Genomic DNA, 16,083 nt, shown 5'->3' on the forward strand with positions numbered 1-16,083 from the left:
AAATGTGGAACAAAAGTCAAAATCATAAAAAAAGGGGGGGGGGGATCAGGTTTGCTGGTCTGATAGAGCCTGATGGAACCACTGAGACTATGGCCTCTGGATGCCCTTCAGGTCTGGAGTTGAACCCACTCCTGTGGTTCCAGCCAAACAATAGACAAGCATATGAGGTGAACATTTACATTAGGTAGAAACACTCCTTGGAGAGAACAATCATGGGAGAATAGAAGGGCTGTGAATGCAGAGGGAGACAGCTCAAGGGACAGGAGTGGATGGAAGGAAAGACACAGGGAAGAGGTAACTATGGGGATGAAGTGGAAGGGGAGCTGTTGCATTGTGGTAAATTGTAGTCAATGTCATGAGACAAAGTGTATGTGAGCTGCTGTATGGAAAGTGAATTTGCTCTGTAAACTTTCACTCAAATCACAATTTAAAAAATAATAATTAGTGATTGGTTTTTCCATATATTTAAAGAATCTTGATGGGATCTGGATTGGGATTACATTGACTGTATAGATTGCTTTGGGTAGTATTGACATTTTCATTGTGTTCAATCTTCCTATCCATGAGCAAGGTATGTTCTTCCATGTATGTAGATTTCTAATGGTTTCTCAAAGTCATCCGTTGTGGTTTTCTTTGTATAGGTCTTTTTTGTGCCCGGTAAATTTTATTCTCAAGTATTTTATTTTTTTGGTAGCTATCGTAAATGGTATTGATTTCTTTATTTCTTTTTCAGCAATCTCTTTGCTGGTGTAGAGGAATCCAACTGAGTTTTGGATGTTGATCTTGTATCCTGCCACTATGCTAAATCTCTCAATTAGTTTCAGTAGTTTTCTTGGTGAGTCTTTTGGGTTTTCTATGTATAGGATCATATCATCAGCAAATAGGGGTAGTCTTATTTCTTTCTTACCAATTTTAATACTTTTTATATCCCTATCTTGCTTTATTGCCCTGGCTAGGACTTCAATACAATGTTGAATAGAAGTCGTGATAGAGATCATCCTTGCCTGGTTCCTGTTCGCAAGGGGAATGGTTTCAGTCCCTCTCCATTGAGAATAAGATTGGCTGTTGGTTTTGCATATATGCCCTTTATTATGTTGAGGAATTTCCCTTCTGTCTGAATGACTACCTTTAGCATCTTTTGTAAGGTTGGTCTGGTTTTAACAAATTGCCTTAATTTCTGCTTACCTGGAAATGTCCAATTTCACCATTGTATTTGAAGGACAATTTTGCTGGGTATATAATTCTTGTTTGGCAATTTTTTTTTTTTTTCTTTCAGGGTTTTATGTATATCATCCCATTGCCTTCTCATCTGCATGGTTTCTGCTGAGAAATCCAAGCTTAGTGCTTAGTTTTATTGGTTGTCTTTTGTAGGTAACTTTTTGTTTTTCCTGTGCTACTCTCAGGATTCTTTCTTTGTCTTTGGTTTTGGTGAGTTTGATTAGGATATGCATTGGTGATTTTCTTTTGGGGTCTATTCTGTTTGGAGTTCATTGAACATCTTAAATGGGTATATTCTTGTCTTTTATCATATTAGGGGAATTCTCTTCCAACAGATCTTCGACAATTTTCTCTGTGGTTTTGTCTCTTCTTGTTCTGGAATTCCTATTACACCTAAGTTATTCCCCTTCATGGTATCCCACATGAATCTTAGTCTTTCTACATATTGTTTGATCTTTTTTTTTTTTTTTTTAATTGGTCCTTTAACAAAATAGTATTGAGGTATTTGTCTTCAATCTCACTAATTCTGTCTTCCATTTTTCCATTTGTCAATTTGTTCTTGTATTGTTTTCCTGAATTGTTCTCGAGTTTTTACTGTGTTTTCCTTAATTTTCTCAGTGTTTTCCTTGATCTGTCTCTTTATCCATTGAAGGTACCTAGATATAATTCTTTTGATCTCTTTATCAGGGAGTTCCAATGATGTTTCTTCCCCAGATATGTTTTCTCAGTCTGTGTCCTGGTCCCTTGTTTCTACTATTTTATATTGCTTCTTTGTGTGGACTGTGATGTTCTGATGTCTCCAAGACATTGTGGCATTATATTTATATTTCATTAGTGATTGCATGGTGCTGTGATTTGCCCAAGATTTTCCTTTGCATTGTTTTGATATATCTGAGTAAGCAGGATTCTGTGCTTCTCTGTTCATTAGCTGGCAGTAGTTAGGTGCTCATCACCTGTCTCCTGGTGAGTGTGATAGAGAATGAGAATGTGTGCACGGATTTCTGTTAGCAATTCGTGAAGAGCAGTTAAGCATGAGTTGGGCTGGTATTGACTGTCATCTATCATTGGATAACTGGTGCAGGAGCAAGTGGTGGCCCTCATTCAGTAGGTGGTGTGAGTATTATTGAGTCATATGGGCATGGTTGCTATCTCCCACTTTTAGTGGCCAGCCTCTAGTGTTGTTGCCCATGCTGTCCTCAACTTGTCCTCAATAAGACTATTATAGGTCACTGGGATCAGAACACCACCATTTCCAAATATCCAAAATGGCCACACTGCTTGCAAATATTCAAAATGGCTGCACCGTCATGGTAGCCAAAAGTCCACAGCTCAGTTTGTCTCCTTGTTTGCTGTTTTCCTTTTTAGTCATCAGCCACTAGTGCAATTGTCCATGCAGTCCTTGGTGAGCAGGGCTGATTCTTAGGTTGCTGCCCAGATCATAATGCCACTTGTAAATATTCACACTGGCCATGCCATCAGGATAGCCAGCAGTCCATAACTCCATGTGTCTCCTTATTCACTGTTTTCATTTAGATCTTCTACTTGTTGTTGTTGTTTTGCCATCGAGTCAGACCCGACTTATAGCGACCCCTCCTTGGGTTTCCAAGGCTGTATCACTACAGAAATAGATTGCCCAACCTTCCTTCTGAGGAGTGGCTGGTGGGTTTGAACTGCCAGGCTTCTGGTTAGCAGTCAAGTGCCTTAGGCACTACTAGTTGGTATTTAATCCACTTCTTTATCTTCTGTATCTGTGTCAATTGGTTTCTCCTTTCTATGTTGAAGAAGGTCTGTGTAGCTTGTCTGCCTATTCTGCCATCTTGCTGAAAGTCCTCCTCACTTTGCATTGGGATCTAATTTTTAAAAAATATTTCATTTATTTTTTCATGTGAATTCATATAATATAAAATTAACTATTTTAAAGTGAACAATTCAATGGCATTTGGTACATTCCCAGTGTTGTGCAGCTACCACTTCTACTTAGTTCCAAAACATTCCATTACCCCAGGGACCTTTTTTGTTGTTAGATGCTGTCTAGTCCAGTTTGACTCATGACAATCCTGTGTAAAACAGAATGAAACACTATCCAGCCATGCTTTAGCCCATTGTTGCAGCACTGTGTCAGTCCATCTCATTGAGGGATTTCTCTTTTCCCCAAGGCCCTACTAACCATCAATTTGATTTCTGTTACTGTGGATTTATGTATTCTGAATATTTAATATAAATTAAATCATACAGTATTTCTTCTTTTGTATCTGGCTTATTTCACCTAGCATAATGTTTTCAAGGTTTATCCAAATTGTGGCATATATCAAGACTTCATTTCTCTTTATGGCTGAGTCATATTTCATTGTACACCATATTTCATTTATGTATTCATCTGTTAATGGACATTTGAGTTGTTTCCACCTTTTAGCTATTGTGAATAATGCTGCTGTGATTGTTCATTTATAAATTTTTTGTGTGTGTTCACAAGTTTTTATTTCAATTGGGAGAATTCCTAGGAGTAGAATTGGTGGTCTTATGGTAATTCCATATTTAACTTTCTGAGGAACTGCCAAACTGTTTTCCACAGCAGTCATACCATTTTACATTCCTACCAGCATTGTCCAATGTTTCCAGTTTCTCCTCATCAAGAGTTGTTATTTTCCTGTTATTTTCTATTCCAAACCCATTGTCAACAAGTCAGTTCCAACTCATAGCAACTCGATAGGACAGTATAACTATCCTGTAGGGTTTCCAATGTTGTAATCTTGATGGAAGCAGACTACCACATCTTCCTCTTGTGGAGCCTGGGTGGATTCAAACCACCAACCTTTCGGTCAGCAGCTGAGTACTTAACCACTGTGCCACCAGGATCGTCCTAAGCATCCTCCTAACACTGCTGTCAAGTTGCATCCGACTCATAGTGACCCCTCTTGGGTTTCCGAGGTAGTATCACTATAGAAGTAGATTACCCGATCTTCCTTCCGAGGAGTGGCTGGTGGGTTTGAACTGCCTAGTGGGTGTGAAATAGTATCTCATTGTGGTTTTAATTTACATTTCCCTGATTATTGATACTGTTTCAGGTACTTGTTGGCCTTTTTATATTTTCTTTGGAAAAAATATTTCTCCAAATAGTGTCCAACATGTTTGCTCACTTTTTTAACTGGATTATTTACTTCTTTGCTGCTGACTGAATTTTTGTCCAGATTTATCCTTATTGTTCTAATCACCCAATTTTAAAAAATAAATATTTATCATGTATTAAATCTCTATATATATGTTCATATATATATGTCTAATTACAGATTTTGTATTGTGCTTCATTTGTCTGTCTTTATATTGACTGTCATTGCACTGTTTTAATTATTGTAACTTCCTGTTATTAAACATATATAAAAATATGTTTAATATTTAGTAAGGCACTATAAACTTGCAGTAGTACTAATTGTTTCAATAGTAGCATTATGCACATACCCATTGCCATCAAGTCAGTTCCTACTCATGTTGTTGTTGTCGTTGTTATTTGCTGTCGAGTCATACCTGACTCATAGCAACCCCTCCTTGGGTTTCTAAGGGAGTATCACTATGGAAGTAGATTGCCCAATCTTCCTTCCAAGGAGTAACTGGTAGGTTTGAACTGCCAGCCTTCTGGTTAGCAGTCAAGTGCCTTAGGCACTACCCTACCAGAGTTCCTGTTCCTACTCATAGGGACCCTATAGGACAGAGTAGAACTGCTCCATGTAGTTTCCAAGGCTGTAATCTTTAAGGGAACAAATTGCCACATCTTTCTCTTGTATAATAGCATTAGAACCTAACTTCATGGAGGATAATGACCAGGATCGCCCAAAGCTGACCCCTATGAGGTGGAGGTCAGACATACCTCTACTCTTCAACCTTTCTCCCAGTTTGGACACCAGCCATCCCTCCCACCCATAGCACCCTCTACTTCTCTGCTGGGTTCAGTAAGCCATTGTAATGGACACACAGAACTCACAGACCATACTAACTGTTAAGTAGTTTACTAAAGAAGTAACAGGCTACAATTCATGATCAGGATCAGGAAACATATAGACAAAGTGGAAAGCTCCCCCTATGTGGAAAGCATATCTCTTCCTTCTTCAGTGCAGGACAGCTCTCTCAGCTCCTCTTGGCCATGCAACCAAGCAGGCCCTTCACTCTGCCCCTGAAGACAGGCCTCTCTGCCTCCTCAGAACAGTTTCCCCTTGACCTACCCATCTGTCACTACCAACTCTGCTGCAGGGCCCCTTCTGAGCCTGTCCCCATTGGAGCTGCAAACCCATTCAAACCCAGCACCAGTGAGTTAATTCTGACTCATAGTGACCCCGTAGGACAGAGGAGAATTGCCCTGTAGGGTTTCTAAGGCTGTAATCTCTATAGAAGCAGACTGCCACATCTGTCTCCTGTGGCCTTCTGGCCAGTTGTCTTCAGTATTTATAGCCCTTTACTCATGTTATAGCTCTTTTGGGAGTTTCTTTGCCTCCTTTCCCTCTGTTTTTCTCTTTCCTTATCTCATTTCTACTTTTTTCTGCTCCCTGTTTCTTTGTGTCTCTAAAATCTCTGTGGGACTGGCTGCTTATATACACAACTTCTTTATTTTATTTTATTTACTTTTATTGTGATTTGGGTGAAATTTTACGGAGCAAATTCACTTTCCATACAGCAGTTCACATACACTTTGTCTCATGACATTGACTACAATTTACCACAATGCATATACACAACTTCTTGTCAATTTTAAGTCATGGCCCCTTCCAGCAGGGGATGAGGGGCACAAACTGAACAATCCCCTCTTGGTAGATCACATATACTTCATTTGTATGGTAGGCTACTGACTCTTTATTTTCATGGTCTATTGGCCAGTCCCAGCAAGGTGCATGCATATCGGTCACAGGACAAGCTGTAGCCCAGGGCCAGACAAAAATATCAAACCAAAAGATGTATACAGTTTACCTAGGAAATGGCAATCAACTTGTACTAAAGAAACAAACTCTCTAGGGTAGAAAACTAGAGCAAAGGTAAATGCTCAGGGTTTAGAGAGAAAGCCTGTCAAGCTATTTTTCCAAAGAACCAAGGCAAAAGGCCACATAAAGGAACTCATTTCACCACAGGCTCCCTTTATTCCTCTTCTTTTTCAGAATTTTGCTAGTTAGTCTAGCTTGTTGGTTTTTGTTTTGTTTTGTTTTGTTTTTAAATCAGCTTTAAGTTCAGCGTGAGGAGTTCTGGTGGTGCAGTGCCTAAGACATTTGACTGCTAACCAGAAGGTTGGTGGTTCAAACCCAACAGCCAGTCCTCAGAAGGAAGATCAGGAAATAGACTTCCATAAAAGATTTACTGCCTTAAAAAGTGGGCACCAGGTTTGCTGGTCCGATAGAGCCTGGGGGAACCACTGGGACTATGGCCCCTAGCTGCCCTTCAGGTCTGGAATTGAACCCACACCTGTGGTTTCTGGCCAAACAGAATACAGGCATATGAGTTAAACATTTACCTCAAGTAGATACACTCCTTGCAGAGAACAATCATGGGAGAAAGAAGGGCTGCTTATGCACAGAGAGACAGCTCAGGGGGCAAGAGTGTATGGAGGGATGGACACTGGGAAGAGGTAACTATGGGGAGGAAGTGGGAGGGGAGCTGTTGCATTGTGGTTAACTGTGGTCAATGACATGAGACAAAGTATATGTGAACTGCTGTACAGAAAGTGAATTTGCTCTGTAAATCTTCACCCAAATCACAATTAAAAAAAAAAAAAAGATTTACTGCCTTGGAAACCTAATGGGGGTCACTAGAGTCAGAATTGACTCAATGGTAGTTGGTTTAGTTTTCTTGGTTTAAGCTCAGCTTGTTGTTGTTGTTTGCCGTCGAGTCGGCCCCGACTCATAGCGACCCCTCCTTGGGTTTCCGAGGCAGTATCACTACGGAAGTAGGATTGCCCAACCTTCCTTCCAAGGAGTGGCTGGTGGGTTTGAACCGCAGCCTTCTGGTTAGCAGTCAAGTGCTTTTAGCCACTATGCTACCAGAGCTCAGCTTATCTAGTTTAAAAAAAAAGAAAAAGCTTTTGATGGTGTAGTGCCTAAGGTATTTGACTGCTAACCAGAAGGCTGGCGGTTCAAACCCACCAACCACTCCTCAGAAGGAAGAGTGGGAAGATTGGTCAATCTATTTCCATAGAATACCACCTCAGAAACCCAAGGAGGGGTCGCTATGAGTTGGGATCTACCCAAAGGCAGTGAGTTTGGCCTTTTGGTGATAAGAAGATACACAAATGGCCAAAAAGTTCATGAAAAGATGTTCAACATCATTGGTCAGTACAGAGATTATGCAAATTAAAACCACAATGAAATACCACTTCACACCCTCTAGAATGACTAGGATAAAAAGTCAGATAATGGCAAGTGTTGGTGAGAACATGGAAAAATAGGAACCTTAATATATTGCTGCTGTGGAAAACAATGTGATAGTTTCTCAAAGAAACCATCTCAAATAGAATTACCATATGATCCAATAATTCCACTCCTAGGTATGTGCCCCAAAGACTTGAAAGCTGGGATTCAAACAGATATGTGTACACTGGTGTTTGCTACAGCATTATTCACAACAGCCAAAAGGTGTAAACAACCTAAATGCCCATCAACAGATACATGGATAAACAAAATGTACTGCATACATGCAATGGAATATTATTCCATAAAGAGAAATAAAGTCCTGATACCTGTTACAGCCTGGATGTACCTGGAAAATAACTATGCTGAAAGAAATTAGTCACAGAGGTCCACATATTATATGATACCTTTTATCTCTATCTCTAAAATAGGCAAATCCATAGAGACAGAAAGCAGATTAGTGGAAGGATAGGGGAAGGGGGAATGGGAAACAATTACTTAATGAGTATGAGGTGTTTTTTAGGGATGACAAAAATTTTTGAAACTAGATAGAAGTGGTGCTTGCACAAGGTTGTAAAGGGACTAGACACCACTGAAGTGTGTATGTTAAAATAGTGAATTGTATGTTTTGTGACTTTTACCTCAATTTTAAACACACACAGTCCTGGTGTGCTTTTCACAGACTGATGCGCAGGAGGTGGCTTCAGTGGTGAGCGCCCGGGAGATCCAGGCTGTGGCAGAACTGCTCCAGATATCCCCTGAAGGCCTGCAGAAGGCCATCACCTTCAAAGTGACAGTGAGTCTAGGGGTACCTGGGCTGGTAACAGAGATTGCTGCTGCAGCCTGGACAGAGCTGATGCAAGCCTGTCCCTGTAGGCCACCTCTTCCTCCTGCCCACTTTCTGTCCCTATCCCTTGTCTGAGTTGGCCCCTCTTGAAATGAGAGGGTGATCTTAGACCCCAAAGGCATTAGGTTCTCATATCCAACTTTGCATAGGCTGTTCCCTCTGCCTGGAATGCTTTTCTCCTCCTGCAGCTACTTACCCGTCTAGACCTAGCTCTATCATCCCATCCTCCAGAGAGCCTCATTTGGCTTCTGCACGAATCCGACCAGTCCTGGGCCCTCCTTCCCTTCCCAGGGCTGATCTCATTGTGCTGCCATGTCTCCTTATGCCTCTGTCCCTACTTTGACCAGCAATCATCACCCCCACCAGTATAGTGGGCAGAAGGGAGAGGAGAGTGGTGTCTCCATCTGTACTGCCTCTAATCTGAGACTATTCACAGTCTCTCTGGGCTGCTTTACCTGCGCACCCCCCACCCCATCCTCTGGGGGCTTTCTGAAGGTAGTGGCTAGCCTGTTGTCAGCTCAGGAACATTTCCTTCCCCAGGAGACAATGCAAGAGAAGATATTCACTCCTCTGACCGTAGAGAGTGCTGTGGATGCCAGGTGAGCCCGCCTCTGCCCTGCCAGACACCCAGGCTCTTACCCCCAATTGTGCCTGGCCCATGAAGTACCTTCTCTGCTCCAGGGATGCTATCGCCAAGGTCTTATATGCACTGCTATTTGGCTGGCTCATCACCAGGGTGAACGCACAGGTGTCTCCATGGCAAAACACAATGTCCATCGCCATCCTGGACATCTATGGCTTTGAGGTGGGGACTGTGTTGGGGGAAAGGGGTGGGGGCAGGGATGTAATGGCTGAGGCCACATCACCCTCCATGCTGCTGGCTGCTCCTTCTCATCCCCACATCTCTCCACCTACAGTACAATCTTCATCCTTCCTGGGTCTCCTGATCACCCACACACCTGGCCCTTAGGAGGGTGGGGAATAGCTATGACAGAGGTAGCGTAGTGCTGGAGTAGCCCAAGGGGAGGGGTCATGAAGGCTTCCTAGAAGAGAAGGAGACACCCTTAAGCAAATGCCTGAAGAATCAGTGACAGCATTCTAGGTGGAGGGAATAGCATATGCCCAGGCCTAGAGGTGTGCCTGGGAGGCATCTGGGCAGTTGAAATTAGCAGTGACTGCTAGGTTGAGTGCACAGTGAGGGGAACTGGCAGGACACAAGACAGTGTAATAAGAATATAAGTGAGAGCTAACATTTACATGGTACCTACCATGTGCTGGCTACTATTCTTGTGTTTATTAATTCACTTACAATAACTGTATGAAACCCATACGTCTTATGGGTCCCTGTTTTACAGATTGGGAAACTGAGGCACAGAGAGGTTGCCCAAGATCACACAGCTAGAAAGTGGCAGAGCTAGGACTTGAACCTAGGCAGAAGGCACCAGGGCTGTGCCTTTAACCACTCTTTGTGCTGCCTCTCATCTAGACCTTGGATGTCCAGCTTTACCCCATGTGCAGGGGAGCTAGGAGGGTTCTGAGAAGTGTGTCTGTGGGCAGGCATGTAGCGCTCTAGGCCTGGATTGGAGAAAGTGGACAGAACTCGGGACTCCCGACCTGCTGAGGTGGGACCAACCCTTTCTGACTGTCACTTCCCACCTGGCAGGACCTGAGCTTCAACAGCTTCGAGCAGCTGTGCATCAACTATGCAAATGAAAACCTTCAGTACCTTTTCAACAAGATTGTCTTCCAGGAGGAGCAGGTGTGCTGGCATAATTAGCATTCCCATCCCCATCCTGACTGGCCAGATCAGACCAGGGCCTCCTTGGAGACAGACCAGAATGTATTGGTCCTCTAAGGCAAACTCAAGGCTGTCAGCAGACAAATGGGGCAAGGCATTCTAAGTAGTGGAACCAGCCCATGTGAAGGCTCATGTCCTAGAGGGGAACATATTGGGTGCTGGGCCCAGAGGATAACCACCTTAGGGGTCCTTCTCACCCTCCACAAGGTTGTCCCAAGTGGAGGGAGCAGTGGGGCCCTGAGATTGTTCGTGTGTTTCTCCTAAGAAGTGAGTTCCCTGTTCTAGGAGGCATGCAAGCAGAGGTGGCCTAGCAAGGCCCCTCCAAAAGGATTCAGCCCCTAAGCATCTTGCTAGGTGAGGGGAGGAGCTGAGCCGGGCAAGGAGGCTGAGCCTCTGCTGCCTGCAGGAGGAGTATGTCCGTGAGCAGATTGACTGGCAGGAGATCACCTTTGCCAACAACCAGCTCTGTATCAACCTCATCTCACTGAAGCCTTATGGCATCCTGCGCATCCTCGATGACCAGTGTTGCTTTCCCCAGGTGAGCCTAGTCAGATCGCTCGTCATTATTGAGCCTGCATGGCCTCATCAGCCACTGAGTCTTTCATTCCTCTCTGCTGTTGCCTGGGGGTGGATGGCTGGGACATACAACCTGCCATTCATAACCTGGGGGGATTGAGGCTGAATGGGGAGCTCTGGGGCTGCACCAGTTTGGAAAGTCAGAGAAAGCATCCTGGAAGAGGTGGTCTTAAGGTCGGACCTCAAATCCTGATTGGAAAACATAAACTATATAAGGGTGGGATGGGTACTCTGGAAAATGGGACTAGAAAGGGCAATGGCAGCTGAATTTGAGGGGAGGTTGCCTGAGAGGTGAGTCATTAGTGCCTCTCTGCAGGGTCCACTTAGGTCTGTAGCTCACTTGCTTCCACCTTCTGCACAATGGTCAGCCTAGAAATCTGTGAGTTGCTCTTCCCCAGTACCTGCTGGGGACCTTGCCATCAGGTCCCCTGGAATAAGGCATTTGCCCTGAGTACCTAAGACCCCTGCCTACCTACTGACTCTTGTCTGCCCCAGGCCACAGACCACACATTCCTGCAGAAGTGCAACTACCATCATGGCGCCAACCCACTCTACTCCAAACCCAAGATGCCACTGCCTGAGTTTACTATCAAGCACTACGCAGGCAAAGTCACCTATCAGGTGAGATCCAAGAGACAGCTGGTTTGGCCTCCTAGTGCCTTAGTTCCCCTGTCTGTTAGGGACACAGAAGCATGACATAGGTCTCAGATACTGAGCCCTAGTTTCCAATTCTGCCCTGCTACTCCCTGGTGGTGTGACTGTGGACAAATCACTTAACCAATCTGAGCCTCCATTTCTTTATCCAGAAAATGGGACTAATAATACCCTTCTATAGGAGCTGAGGAGCTCTGGTAGTGTAGTGCCTAAGGCACTTGACTGCTAACCAGAAGGCTGGCGGTTCAAACCCACCAGCCACTCCTCGGAAGGAAAGTTGGGCAATCTTTGTCCGTAGTGATACTGTCTCGGAAGCCCAAGGAGGGGTTGCTATGAGTCAGGTCTGACTCGACAGCACAAAACAACAACAGCAACAGCCTCAGAAACCCAAGAAGGGGTTGTTATGAGTTAGAATCAACTCAATGGCAGTGAGTTTGGTTTTGGTTTGAGTGTCACTGAGATACCCTCATCCCTATTATCTGATGTACATTCTTACCTTGGAAGTGTCTGGGGCCAGGATTCTAGGCCTCTGTCCCATTCTGGGCTTCATTTTCTTCATCTGAAGAATGGGCACAGGGCAGTATCCTCCACTGAGGATGGAGGCCAAGACTGGTCATGGGAAGCCTTGGCTAATGTCCACAGGGAGGTTGATGGGGAGGGTACCATAGCAGTGAGGAGGATCCAGTCCCTCCTGGTACAGACCAGGAGACAGAGGCCCAGAGGGGGCCCCCACCCCACAAACCTCTGAACTACTAGAGGGAGGGAGGAAGCCAGTTGATGCAGACTAGGGTAGGGTTGTCCCTCTACCCTGTCCCCTTAGGCTGCTTGGGTTGGAGAATTATGGCCTGAGCCCCTCCCCCTTTCTCCTTTTCTCAGGTGCACAAATTCCTGGATAAGAACCATGACCAAGTGCGCCAGGATGTGCTGGACCTGTTTATAAGGAGTCGGACACGGGTGAGTGTCCCAACCCAGAGTCAGGTCCCTTTCTCAGACCTAGCTGTGCCTAGCTTGACCTGCCCAAAATATGGCTCCACCCGCACCCAGCACAGGGAAAAATTAGAAGGTATCCTATCTACCCAGCCTTTGCTCAGCCTTGCGCATCCTCCTTTCCCAGTCCCTATCCCCGGCTGGCCCTGCCTCATTGCTGCAGCCCTGCCCTCACACACGCGCACACACACACACACACACACACACCCCAACATTCCAGCCCCACCACAGGCCAGCAGATGATGCTGTGACAGAGCACAGACCTGGTTGGAATCCCAACCCCTACATTCCCTGGCATGTGCCCTGAGGAGGGTCCTGCACTGTCTTCGCCTCCACTTGCTGCTCTGTCGAATGTGTACCTGTCTATGATCATGTGTATTACAGGCCCTTTTCAGGGCCAGGCACTTAATACCCAATGAATGTTCTCTGACTGAAGAAGAAAAACTGTCAAGCACAGCCGTGTGACAGGCCCTTAGAAAGCGCTGAGTATCCTGTCTTTAGAGGTGTGCAAGCCAAGAGACAGAGGCCTCACAGATAAGGATGCGATGGGTCAGCTTTCAGATCCCTCTGGTCTGGGAATTCCTTTTTTAACTGCTTCTCTTTCTCTCTCTCTCCCCCCTTCTCCCTTTGCTTCTGTCTCTGTCCTCTGGATCCTCCCCTACTCCTATCTCTCCATCTCTTGGTGCCTTGATTCCCACTCTTGCCCAGGTGGTAGCACACCTCTTTGCCAGCCATGCCCCGCAGACTGCCCCTCAGCGCCTGGGCAAGAGCAGCTCCGTCACCCGGCTCTACAAGGCACACACAGTGGCTGCCAAGTTCCAGCAGTCGCTCCTAGATCTGGTGGAGAAGATGGAGAGGTAGGCGTGGCTGACTGATGGGTATACCTCTTCTCTAGCTCAGTGCACGACCCTCAGCATTGGGACTCCTTCCTTTGGGGGCCTCACATTGCTCACTTCCCATCCCTGTGCAGGTGTAACCCTTTGTTTGTGCGCTGCCTGAAGCCCAATCATAAGAAGGTGAGTGATGGCTAAGGTCCCTGAGAGAGCCAAATCTCCCTTCCCGTGCTGAGTGACCTTGGGAAAGGGGCTTTCCCTCTCTGGACTTCCATCTGTCCAGCCCACCGTGGGAGTTACTCCCCCTGATCATGTACCCCTACAGGAGCCAGGCCTTTTTGAGCCAGATGTTGTAATGACACAGCTGCGCTATTCAGGAGTGCTGGAAACTGTGCGAATCCGAAAGGAAGGCTTCCCTGTGCGCCTACCCTTCCAGATGTTCATTGACAGGTACCTCAGTTGGGGATTTCTGGGTGCCATGGACTCCCACCCAGCCCCCATGCTCTAAGACGACAATCCAGGCAGAACAGGGATTGTCACATGCAGTTTCTCAGACTGTGTTCTATACGAGACCACCATATGCTGGCTATCACATGGTCAGTACTCTTACTGTTTTGTATTTTTTCATGTTTTTATTGTACATAACTTTGTTGACATCAAAGGGTGGTTTTGATAATTGTGATGACAGATTTCCAGCAGATGGCAGTAAAGTGTCTTGTTCTACCGAAATGACAATTCTCTACACCCAGAAGTCTTTTTTTTTTTTTTAATAGTAGTTTGGGTGAAAGTTTACTGAGCAAATTAGTTTTACATTCAACAATTTATGCACATTTTGTTTTGTAACATTAGTTGCAATTCCCTCAATGTAGCAGCACTCTTCCCACTTCCTTCCTGGGTTCTCTGTTTCCATTCATCCTTCTTTCCTGCCCCTTCCTGGTTCCTGAGCTTTGTTTTGGGAAAATGTTGACCTTCACCCAGAGTCTTGAGAACAGAGTGCCTTTTTCTGATTAGAAGACATTATGAGTGGGGCTAAAACAGGGCTGGGGTTCTTAAAGACAGGCGGTCATGGTCAGCCAGGAAGATGGGGTAGGTCTCATAGCCCCCAGCTGAGTTTGGTTCCCTCAGGTACCGCTGTCTAGTTGCCCACAAGCACAACCTGCCAGCCAGTGGGGACATGTGTGTGTCAGTGCTGAGCCGCCTGTGTGCTGTTACGCCTAACATGTACCGCGTAGGAGTCAGCAAGGTGAGTCCCACCTCACTTGTCCCCAGAAATACCCAAGCTAAAGCTTCCTGTCCCAGTAGCAGTCCAGACAAGCTTGGTAGATGGCATGCTGATCCCACCTTTACTACCTCTGGACCTTAGCACCAACAGCTCCTAGTTTACCATCACCCTTTCACCTCACCAAACCCAGCCCATCCTCCAGCCAACTTCTGGAGACTGCCCTATCTGTTCTCTCCATGCACTTCTGGGGAGGGAGGTCCCCACCTCCCTGCTCAGCCACCTGGCCCCTACATGGTCTAGGTGCCCACCTTCTGTCCTTAGCTCTTCCTTAAGGAACATCTGTACCAGCTGCTGGAGAGTATGCGGCAGAGAGTCCTGAACTTGGCAGCCCTCACACTGCAACGCTGCCTCCGTGGCTTCTTCATCCAACAGCGATTCCGCTCATTGCGCCGTAAGATCATCCTGCTACAGAGCCGGGCCCGTGGCTACCTGGCCAGGTGGGGCCCAGAGAGGGAAAACTCCTTGGAGGCCTATAGCAAGGCATAGGAGAGGGCTTGCTAGTAGTTAGCTCCCTGTTCCTGGAGGCATGCAAGCAGAAGGTAGAAGCTTCTGCAGGAAGAATGATCAGATTTACTGTGCCTCTACTTTTGGATGCCTTCATGACTGGTAGGTGAGGGAGTTAGTTCAGCTGAGGGGCCCAAGCTTATGGAAATACATAGTCCAGACAGGTTAATAATTTGGTCCTAATTTAATTTGCTTTGTGACTTTGGCTAAGTTGATGACTCTTGGAGCTCCAGTTTCAAACCTTTGTGCCAAAGGCCCCCACAGTGAAATGTAGGCACTGACTCCCAGATCAAGCCAGGGTAGGCATCTCTACCCCATGGTTACCTGTGGCCCCAATCCCTGACACACATACACCCTGACAAGATACACTCTGCCATCCATAGGCAACGATATCAACAGATGAGGAGGAGTCTGATGAAGTTCCGGTCCCTGGTGCACTCTTACATTACCTACCAGCGCTACCTCAAGGTATAAGCCTCCCCCTGACCCCTCTACTAGAATCCAGGCTCTGCACTGTCTGGGCCTAGGGAGCAGGAGTGAGGGGTAGCACTTAGTAACAAACAGTCTTGGGTTTTAGTCTTCATGCTCTCACTCTGGCCTCAGTTTCCTTATCTGCCCCTCAGGGTTGTGGAGAGGGTTAAATGAGATGTTGCATGTGAAGGCTTTCACTGGGTGAGTTTCACAGTGTGGTCTTCAGTAATTAAGAATGATTAGAGGCTTACAGGTGAGGAGAGACAACACAGGGATGCCAGAGTAGCAGGCGGGAAGAGCAGGGAAAGGGATAAAAGCCTTGAGCCCCAGGCTTACAGGTGAGGAGAGACAACGCAGGGACACCAGAGTAGCAGGCCGGAAGAACAGGGAAGGGGATAAAAGCCTTGAGCCCCAGGCTTACAGGTGAGGAGAGACAACGCAGGGACGCCAGAGTAGCAGGCCGGAAGAACAGGGAAGGGGATAAAAACCTTGAACCCAGACAGAAGAGCAATCAGCCGAAGGGATTAGGTGAG

At 45.9% G+C, this 16,083-nt stretch overlaps 1 protein-coding gene across 1 annotated transcript in view; it reads left to right on the plus strand.

The window, feature by feature from the left end:
- Positions 1-16,083, plus strand: part of MYO15A (myosin XVA) — a 109,676-nt gene that overhangs the window by 47,356 nt on the left and 46,237 nt on the right. The window contains exons 12-24 of the mRNA XM_007941458.1: positions 8,281-8,394; positions 8,986-9,044; positions 9,127-9,250; positions 10,109-10,204; positions 10,650-10,781; positions 11,315-11,440; positions 12,350-12,427; positions 13,169-13,317; positions 13,431-13,476; positions 13,619-13,743; positions 14,419-14,536; positions 14,837-15,012; positions 15,463-15,547. Of these exons, the coding sequence (XP_007939649.1) occupies positions 8,281-8,394; positions 8,986-9,044; positions 9,127-9,250; positions 10,109-10,204; positions 10,650-10,781; positions 11,315-11,440; positions 12,350-12,427; positions 13,169-13,317; positions 13,431-13,476; positions 13,619-13,743; positions 14,419-14,536; positions 14,837-15,012; positions 15,463-15,547 (1,428 nt within the window). The remainder of the gene's footprint in view (positions 1-8,280; positions 8,395-8,985; positions 9,045-9,126; positions 9,251-10,108; positions 10,205-10,649; positions 10,782-11,314; positions 11,441-12,349; positions 12,428-13,168; positions 13,318-13,430; positions 13,477-13,618; positions 13,744-14,418; positions 14,537-14,836; positions 15,013-15,462; positions 15,548-16,083) is intronic.

The sequence above is a fragment of the Orycteropus afer genome, unplaced genomic scaffold, assembly GCF_000298275.1.
Source record: "Orycteropus afer afer isolate SDZICR_OR568_19922 unplaced genomic scaffold, OryAfe1.0 scaffold00080, whole genome shotgun sequence".
In the NCBI taxonomy this organism is placed as follows: Eukaryota; Metazoa; Chordata; class Mammalia; order Tubulidentata; family Orycteropodidae; genus Orycteropus; species Orycteropus afer.